The sequence below is a fragment of the Arachis hypogaea genome, chromosome 13, assembly GCF_003086295.3.
Source record: "Arachis hypogaea cultivar Tifrunner chromosome 13, arahy.Tifrunner.gnm2.J5K5, whole genome shotgun sequence".
Classification (NCBI taxonomy): Eukaryota; Viridiplantae; Streptophyta; class Magnoliopsida; order Fabales; family Fabaceae; genus Arachis; species Arachis hypogaea.
In genome coordinates, this window is record NC_092048.1 from 3,603,132 (window position 1) to 3,613,522 (window position 10,391).

General features: G+C 35.5%; 2 protein-coding genes across 2 annotated transcripts; both read left to right on the forward strand.

Moving 5' to 3' along the window:
- Window positions 1-1,531: 1,531 nt before the first annotated feature.
- On the forward strand, window positions 1,532-4,297 carry LOC112736528 (uncharacterized). Its single transcript, XM_025786030.3, has 4 exons — window positions 1,532-2,098; window positions 2,193-2,277; window positions 3,860-3,901; window positions 4,021-4,297. Exons 1-4 carry the CDS (start codon window positions 1,574-1,576, stop codon window positions 4,059-4,061), a joined length of 693 nt encoding a protein of 230 aa, XP_025641815.1. The 5' UTR covers window positions 1,532-1,573; the 3' UTR covers window positions 4,062-4,297.
- A 1,171-nt stretch (window positions 4,298-5,468) lies between these two features.
- Window positions 5,469-7,536, forward strand: LOC112736529 (fasciclin-like arabinogalactan protein 12). The gene is made up of 2 exons (XM_025786031.2): window positions 5,469-6,007; window positions 6,909-7,536. The coding sequence occupies exons 1-2, from the start codon at window positions 5,547-5,549 to the stop codon at window positions 7,234-7,236; spliced, it is 789 nt and encodes a 262-aa protein (XP_025641816.1). The 5' UTR covers window positions 5,469-5,546; the 3' UTR covers window positions 7,237-7,536.
- The last annotated feature ends 2,855 nt before the right edge of the window (window positions 7,537-10,391 follow it).

The following is a 10,391-nucleotide window of genomic DNA, read 5'->3' on the forward strand; positions in this document are numbered from 1 at the left end:
TATAAAGTGATGAACTCCTTATTTTTTTAGAACACATTGGCATTTGTGGTATGCACCCACACATAATAAAAACAATATAATACCAAACCTAGGATTAAAATATCCTAATAATTTCTTGGACATTCCAATCAATACCAAACTAGTTATAGGAGGATGGATCATTATTATATATTCCAAGCCACTAACATGCAAATATAAATAAAGTTGTGATTGAGCATAATATCAAATTTAAATGACAACAATGCATATGTAGTGGACACTCGTACATTCCAAATCCCAAGCTAAGGTTTGGCTGCATGCCACTAAAACTGGTCCTCTATCTCCTTTCATAAGACTAGTAATGCAATTAAATTCATTAATATTCTTAGATAATATGCATTATCATCATCACCATTATCCAACTTAAAATGATTATTTCATATATGCTAGTGGTACCAAATACCAATTAGCTACCCAACCCCATGCACTCAACAATGCAAGTACCTAACAATATCTATTTGTTTTTGGGTTTTATTATTCGGAGAAAAGGCTCCACAATTGTTGTCCATGTTGCATATTTTTAAGTGTTATAAACTTAAACCAACATAGGTTAGTTTAACACTTTTTAATTTTATTATGGGAGTGAGGATGGGGTAGGACTTCGTTATGGAGTTTAAGTGTGCTTTACATGCATGTGGTGTCAGCAGAAGAGAAATCGGACGGTGCGAATGGGAGGGGCCTTGTCAGATGGTCCGATTTGCTCCAATAACACGGATTTCTAAAAAAAATTTAACTATACATAGAACACAGACACTCCAATTTGCTTTGTCGAAGATTTAAAATTTCTCTACTTACAATTTGGACCCTCCGACTTAATCATCATCTTTTTCATACACATAACTCGCATGGTCCAAGTTTTTCATACTGCAGCTCAAAAAAAAAGCTGCCCCACATATTGGTCTAGCACCCCAAGAATTCATAATCAAGCACAACACATTTATGGTTTCCATACAAAAAAAATGAACCGTTAATTTAATAGTTAATTTACTCGTTTATTTAAATAAATACTAAGTGCCACTAAACTAATAATTCAATTTGCTATCCATACATAAATAATTTTTTATATTAGTCCCCTTCTAAGAATTACTCTAGCTCCACCCTGACCACATGTTCAACAAAAACCACATCACCATCTCATATCCACTCTCAACTACACCCCTCAAACTCTCTAGGATTTCAATCTTAATTAGTTGGGCTCCTCTACCCATTTCTTTGTCTTTGGGCTTCTTTACTATACATAATATACAATACTCAGAGAATGTAGACTGGGCTTTTACCCTTTGTGTGATAACTGAGTGAGAACCTTTACTGTTACTGTTGTTGTTTCCTTTACACATTCCTCTTTTAAGAAAACAAAAGACAATAGGCCCATTTAATTGATACGGAAAACGGGAATTATGAATGTATAAGGCCCAATATTGTGACCCGAATTGAGTCCATTAAATTCGGGTCGTTAAGTTAAAGACCCGCTTCGGCTGTAAGAAGGAACAAAACCCCAGAGAGCAAAACGAGCTTCGTTAGTTAGTTGGTAGTAATGGCTTCAAACTCCAAAACGGAAAACAAGACGAAGAAGAAGAACACCAAAACCGTAACCAAACAAAATTCCAAGACCATCACCAAATCGAAGAACGAGAACAAGAACAAGAACAAGAAGAAGGAGAACGTCTCAGATAATAAGAAGAACAAGAAGAGGGAGAATGAGAATGCGAACAAAAAGACCAACAACAAGAAGAAGAAGCTCACACACAGCAATGGCAACTCGAAGCACCGCGGTGGTGAATCTCTGGTTGATCCTAGCTCCATCTCCGAGTCACAGCAAAAGCGAGAAGTAGAATCAGTTGAACAAGAAGAGGAAGATAGCACTGTAGTCTCCAATGGACGAACCGATGGCAAAAAACCTAAGAAATCGAAGCGTAATCGGGAGGAGGTGGAAGAGGAAGACGAAGGAGACGCGAAATCGCACGTGTTTCCGATGAATCGTATAAGAACAATTGTCAAGGCCGAAGATCCGGATTTGCGCGTTTCTCAGGAAGCGATTTTCGTCGTCAACAAAGCTGCGGTGCGTTTCTTCGAATTCTCAGATTTAGGTTTTCCGTTTTCTACATTTTGTGTTCTGTTTTCAACGTGCTTGAATGTTTGTGTTTTGCTTGCAGGAGAAGTTCCTTGAACAATTTGCGCAGGACGGTTATGTTCGGTGTGTCCAAGAGCGTAGGAAGTCTCTGAGCTACAAGCACCTAGGTATTCTAATCTGGTTCTCATTCTATTAATCTTCATTTGGAGTTTTTGTTTAGTATAATATGTTGTGTTAGCTAGGAACTAAGAAGCATGAACATCTTTTGCAATAGTTGTGGCCTTGTTTCTCTTGGTATTGGTGTTGTTGAACACAAATCTGTGTGAAAATGTTCTCCTGAACTCATACAGAATAAGCATTGTCTGCTGCAACTCGTTTCGACGAAAATGGATTTAATATGAGTATGTTTCATGATGGCAACCCTTGATACATGTAGTAGATCACACCTTATGGAACAAAGCTTAGGTTTTGTCTTGCTGGATAAAGTATAAGTATTGTATATCAATGTGAGAGTGTGGTATCTATATACGCTCCCTTAAGATAGGATGTGTGTAGTGTTTATCCATGTGAGAATAGTGTTGTTCTTGTCTTGTAATAAATAGTTTTCAAATAATGCATTTTATAACCTTGTCGAACACTTAATGGATACATGCTGATGTCTCTTGCAATATCAGTTTTTGCTTTTTAACATACTAATGCTGGTGGATCATGGATATGGCACAATTATTAGGATAAAGAATAATGATGAATGTGTGTTTAGGATATGTAATGTTAAAGAAGCCGACACCTGTGAACTTTTTATAAATTCATAACACTAAGTGTTTTTATGCGAAAGTAAAGTACGACCATGTTGGATAATCATTTCCATGTTATTCTATTGCCATTACAAATTTACAACTAAATGTTTTACCTTCTAGACATGGTCATGATTCAGGAAGGAGCCTGATTGTTCGAACCATTTTGTAACAATTTAATGAAATTTTGTTTTGTTTTATTTTGTGCTCAGTAGATTAACATAACACTGATTGGTATTGTTCCACAAACGTTGATGTCTTGGACAGAGCCATTCTCAGTTTTATTGCAGTTACAATCAAAAGTTTTACTTCTGTGTGTGGCCACGGAAGAGCCTGATTTGTCAAAACTATTTCGTAAAGTTTAGCTTCTTGCTAAATAGTGCTCCTCTTAGATAGCTAATATCATTATATTATATATGATATTTGATAACTTTAAAATTTTAGTTCCTTAATTTTGTTCAGGATTTATGCTATGCTAATTATTTCTGTTGTGCTATAGCTGTAACTTATAATTTGTAAGCTCTTCCTTATCACTGTGTTTATGTTGTATATCTGCTTAGTACATTGTCAATGAAGTGCTGAATGTCGTCATGTATGATATGTTTTTATCAATATGTATGTACAATGAAGTTGGAACTCTTTTCATGACGAATTCTGATGATAAATTATGCTAATATTTTCTTGATGATTTTATCTTCAAGATTGATGTGAATACGATTTCTAACTGATTATATGCCTATCATTAATATTTATATGTTTTATTTTGGGAACTCAAGGGATGCTTTTATTTATTTTGTAATGTAACTCTTATGCCTTTGTTAATTTCTTATTTCCAAAATTCACTGTTGTAAAACCCTCTTTTGGTAGTTTGGATTAAAAGATTAGTGATCATTGTGTGTGCATTGACCATGAAATATTTTCCAATTACTAATTAGATCCATGCTTTCGGTTTCAGCGCATGTTGTGAGTAAGCAGCGGAGATATGAATTTCTTTCTGGTAATGTCTTAACTGTCTAATACTATCCAAATTCCTATTGGAGCATTCATAGTTATTTCCCACTGTGTATGCCTCTTGCACTGATAACTAACCACAAGGTTATCTATTTGCTTGTTCAGATTTTGTTCCTGAGACAATGAAAGCTGAGGATGCATTATGAGAGAGAAATTCAGGAGGGAATGGAGGAAGTTAGAAACTGTAAAGCAATGCAAGTGGAGAATTCAATCTTATACCTTTATCTAATGTTGTAACAATATGTTATAGAAGTATGTATCTAGTGAGTAATTCACTGCTTTGCATTCCATAGTGTATGTTACTTTCACAACTCCCTGTAAGATGCATATTTATGCTCTGCAGATGCATCCATTGTTTAAGATGAAACCAATTTATCTGCCATCCATTTTGAAACATATAATACTTAACGGGGACTTTCTTTGGTGAAGAGTAGAATTAGGTAGAGAGTGAATATTTTACTAAATTTAGGAAAAACATGTGCATTGCATATGACAAATTGTTTTGGGTGGATTTTTTCTTTACTTAAAAATGTAATTTTTACTCTTCACCAAAACATCATCAATCTTCATCATAGCATTACCCTACTTAATGGCTGTTTAATGTATGCATGTTGGTTATATAATTTCCTTCCAATTAAAGCTACATTGATACGAGGACCATGTTTCAAGTTGAAGGTCTATAAAAATAACAATGGAGGGATTCATTTGTCGAGTAATTTTTCGATGACTTAAAAATTTAGTGGGGATCAAAATGTCTAATCTGTACATTTTTTTTAGGGATCAATATAGATATTTACTCCTTGTACATGTCAAGAGAAAGGGAGGGGGAGGGCGAAAGAGAAAATTTATGACGTTTCAAAATAAAACTTTCAAGTAACACTTTAAAAAACTATAAATCGAGAAAAAATTTTCTGCGACCTAATGCTAAGATTAGGGACATGTAATCCATATGTAAAACCATCGTTCTTCTCTAATCAACATTGAAGAAGGTAGTTAGTATAATTATAAACAACTGTCCCATTGCCATTCAACACCAAGCAAGTATCAATGCATTGTAGGTCAGAAGCTAACATCCTTGGGGTTAGGTTAATTCACGTTTCTCCTCCGACACTGTCAAACTATCGTGAAAATAATGATTGTTGTATACTAAATTCTCATAATTTATGTCGGTACATATAACTTTTGATTTCTGCCTTAAGACTGTGTTTATTGTCCATAAACGCTTAAATTTTTTTATGTACAAATATCACTCTTTAACTCTTATTAAACCGAGTTTCAAAAGCAAATTAGGGACTAGTTTCCTTAAGACAAAGGCAAACTCATTTTTTATTCTCCTGAAAATTCAGAAGAATTTACAAATTGCAAGTAAATGCTACCTACGCAACCACACCCAGATCTCACTGTTTTTTCTTCCTTCCAAAGCAATGAAATCCAAGTGGCTCAAATAGTAATGTCACACCACCTTCCAATGATATGCTAACTACTGAGGTTTCTAGACATGTTAATAACATTCCACCTAACACTCTATTCTCTAATAACACCAATAATCTCTCTCCATATATTCATTCATTCCAAGTTCCAACATCACAACAAGGACCACCCTAAACATTTCACAAAAAACACAACAAAAGATGGTTGCTATGATGAATCATTCATTATTCATATTCATCACTTTGCAACTTTTACTAATAATAACTTTCCCTTATAACACTTCAGGTCAATCCCCTGCATCTTCCCCTGCTGCCCCAGTTGCCATATCTGCCCCAGCACCATCACCATCATCACCCCCAACAGACATCATTAGAATCCTCAAAAAAGCAGGAGGTTTCACAACCTTGATCCGTCTTCTTCAGACCACCCAAGTGTCCACACAGATCAACTCACAGCTCCTAAACTCCAACGGCGGCATAACGCTATTCGCGCCCAATGATAATGCCTTCCAAGGCCTCAAACCAGGATTCCTCAACTCCCTCAATGATCAACAGAAGAATGAACTCATCCAGTTCCACATGTTACCCTCTTTTGTATCAGTCTCGAATTTCGACACGTTAAGCAATCCAGTTAGGACTCAAGCCGGTGCAGACCCTGATAGGTTTGAACCTACCATGCACAAATACTTTATTTTTACTCATTCATGGATGCACATGCATGCATGCATGTGTGCAATTTCGTATGAGAATTTAATAATTTAACATATTTGACTAAATTGTTTGACATAACATATGTCCGTATCTTCGTGTAAGTAACCACCAATTAGGGGTGAGCATGGGTCGGTATGGTTCGGGTTTATGGTAAAATTAGAACCGAACCGATTAAAATGTAATTGGTTTGATTTGATTCGGATTTACATTTTTTTGTATATGTATCCGAACCAAATCAAATCGATTAAGAACAGATTGGTTCGGTTTGGATAATTGGGTATCCAATGACTTTGAAATTCATAAAAAAAACCAAATTTTTATCTTAAAAATTCAACAAGTACAATAAACATGTAACATCAATAGAAATAATTCAAACATGTTAAATACCAAATACATTAAAAACTAAACTCATTAAAATCAAAACATATTAATAATGAATAAGCATTGTCAAATGAAAAAGTCATATATATTTTTTTATTTTTGTAATATATGATCGGGTTCGCGGGTTGGTTCGGGTTCCGCATCCCAAAACCAATACCCAAACCAATCACTAACAAAAGTCATTGGTTTAGTTTGGGTTGGACCCGATTACCCGTTGATTTCAGAACCAATTTAATTGGTTCGGTTCGATTCGGACGGGGAATCGGGTACCCACTACCCGTGCTCACCCCTACCACTAATACTGCTATCTTAGATGGTTAGAATAATGTCAATATAAAGATATTAGCTGAAACATGGTTATATAATTTGATATATTTGACTGAATCGCTTGATATAACATATCTTCACATCTCATATATTATCTTCACATGAAGATTATTGAAAACTCGTAATCATATTTGTGCAAGGTAGGTTGGCATTGAATGTAACAAGCACAGGGAACCAAGTGAACATGACAACAGGGATTGTAAATGCAACAGTTGGAGGAACAGTGTACACTGATCGCCAGCTAGCGGTTTATCAAGTGGACAAGGTGCTTCTTCCTAGGGACTTCTTCGAGGCGAAGCCGCCGGCGCCAGCTCCGGCGCCTTTGAAGGCTAAGGGATCAAAGAAGAAGTCTGCTGAAGGGCCTGCAGATGGAGCTGCAGATGATGATAAGTCTTCTGCTGTGATGATCATGAATAATGGGGTTTGGGGGGTTGGTATTTCCATTATTGCAGTTGTAGCATTTGCATTGTGACAATCACAATTTGTTTGAAGATCAGAAGATGAAGATAACAAAAATTGAGATCAGTGGATTCATTATTGAAGGGGGAGAATCATCATCAACATTTTGCAGAATTAATATAAAAATATATTGAACTATTTTCAAGTGCTTCTTGCTACTGTCTACATTTTTTTTTATGAAACAGTTTGTGGTGAAAATTTAATTCGATTTTGTTATTCTTACTCCTCCTTGTTCCCCTCATAAGAGATAAGTTCATATCTTGTGTATTATATATGAGAATTTTTCCATTAAAGAACTTTGAATAGAGAATTATTGTTTGATCATTCATCATACTAACATAATGATTATGGGCACGTTGTTATATTTGGATGTCATGAGAAGAAAAAACTATATATATAATATGCCAAAGTTTCAAGTGACCAAAAAATGCCAAAAAACTAATCATAAAGTAAAATTCTTTAGCAATTTTTTTTAAATAAACAAATTACTAATGTTTTTCAACATAAAATATTATTTTTCATTCTAGCAATGTAGGTTTGGTTCTAATAATAAGCACATTATATTCCTTAAATAATAGTATGAGTTTAAGGCATTGATCTTATTTTCGTTACAAAGACTGACTTATCATAACCAGATGCGTGGTCTAACTGGATTTAAGTTAGTAGCAGGGGCAACAAAGATCGGTGAAAATTCAGGTGAAATTGTAAAGTTGATAGTTGAGAATCATTAAATGATTTAACAAATTTGACTAAATTGTTATCTAACAGCACACGAGATTAACTCGATATGAATTTCTACCGCAAAGATTTTTACTTATTTGTTTCTTGGTATTACTAAAGAAAAAAGTAAACGATGGAAAAAATTAGAATATTGCTTATAGCATGACCATGCTTTAAGAAGATTTGAGACTCACTTACAGCAATAAAAGCAGAGTTGCATAATGCATGGAATGGATTTCACTGCTTCTCTTGCATCTTTCATGAATCCATGGTCCAAATGGTAAATATTTCATGAACTCTACTATGACTGAGTTTATAAACCTATATGGCTCTTCACAGTAGATGTACCTAAATTAGGTAACATATATAAAATAATCTATAATTTAATTTTAGTTTTATGGTCAATTTTTTTTGTATAAAATGTGTCTAGGTTATGAATTTACATTTTTATCTAATGTTACTATCAAACTCTACTGATTTTCTTACTCAAGTTGCCATGTAAATCTAAATGTGAAACAACCGCATACCTAGTAAACAAGTTTCTCCGATGAGGAATGCTAGGGGCAGCAACTTTTGTGAGTTGTAGTCATCAAATAGCCATCAATAATGGTTTTAATGGTGTGAGATTGATATGAGATTTCATCCAATGGCTCATTTTTCTTTGCTGGTTACATGCTGGCCAGAATTTAACAAAGTTGCTGGTCCCTAGATTTTTCCATTTAAATATTACATTCTATTTCGATTAAACTTTATTTATATTTTAGTGTGATTCCTATTCAAAATTTAAAGTATATGTGTTAGACAAAAAAAATATTATTTAAGAAAAAAATTTGATTTAATAAGCAATTAGATTAAGTTAATTCTTTAATGATATTTGGAATGTACCTATTATTGGGTATATTTGGTCAAAAATATAATTGATCGGAATAATAATAGAGCATTAAAGTAAAAAGTGCGAAAACTATTGTCAACAGATTTAAAAAATTTTATTAGTATGGACAAAATATATAATATATCAATAATTTTTATAGTTATATTTTATTATTGTAAAATATTATTACTTTTAATTGTCATGTTTTTTGAATTATTTTTTATTATTAAAAAAGAGTAAACTACCATTTGTACCCACGAAAATTGAAAACGTTGACATATCTATCCATAAAAAAAGGAAATTATCATTTGTATCCATGAAAAATAGTTTTTGTAAGCAAAATTATCCAAACCCTAAAAAATTACCTAAAATCCCTAAATTACCCTTCTCTCCACCACTATCATCTCCTCCCTCCTTTCTCTCTTTCTCTCTCTTATTTTTCTCAGCCACCCAATTCCAACATCAACCACATACCACCGTATCACCCTCCTCATCACTGTTCACCCCCTTCTCCGCCAGCAACGTCGCAGACCTACGCCGAGCCCAGGAGCACCGCGCCAGCTTCTCCTCGCCACCATCACCATAGGCCTCGAACCAGAGCCTACTGCGTCAGAGACCCTCCTCTTCACGCTACCTTATCGCCGCCATAGCCAACCCTCTTCACCTCTTTCCGCGTCGTAGAACCACCACCGTCGTTGCCTGATCCCTGCCGTTGTTATATCTACCTCTCCCCTGATTTCCTTTTGCTTTGTTCTTCATTACAGGTTCATGAACCAACCCATTTTTTGCAGGCTCCGATGGTGTCTTCCCGCAGATGGAGCATCAGGCCTTCACCCCCGAAGAGGACGACACCATAATCAGAACTCACGCTCGGTTCGCGGATGAGACATTTTTCGGCGGGTCGCGGCAGCGGAGAGTGATTAATAGCGCGATTGCGCCACCGAGGGATTCAGAGTAGAGGAAGGAAGGAAGAGAAGGATCGAAGCGAGAGCGGAATTCGTCGAAGAAGGCGATGCAGTCGTCGACGACGGGGTTGATGTCAGAGATGTGGGCGATGAGGCCGTCGGAGAAGCCGTAACCCTGATGGTCAATGGCGCAGGTGACGAATCCGGTCTTGGAGAAGTAGATGGCGGTGAGCTGGAGGAACCAGCTGGATTCGCCGGTAAATCTGTGAACGAGGACGAGGGTTCCGGTGACGGTTGTGGGAGCCACCATTGAGTGAAGAGCTTGAGGGGTGGTGGTGGGATTTGAGATTAGAAAGGGAAAGGAGTGGTGGCAGAGTGAAGAGGGTTAGGGTTAGAAAGGTGATTGGGTGAAAGAGGCGGTATGGTGGTGAAAATAAGGGTAATTTAGGGATTTTAGATAATTTTTTAGTGTTTGGATAATTTTACTTGCAAAAACTATATTTCATGGGTACAAATGGTAATTTCTTTTTTCTATAGGTAAATATGTTAGCGTTTTCAACTTTCGTGAATACAAATGGTAGTTTACTCTTAAAAAAGTTATAAACCTAAATAATTAATTAACAAATATAATATTGTTACAAAAATACAATTCACAATTTCATAAAAATCTGA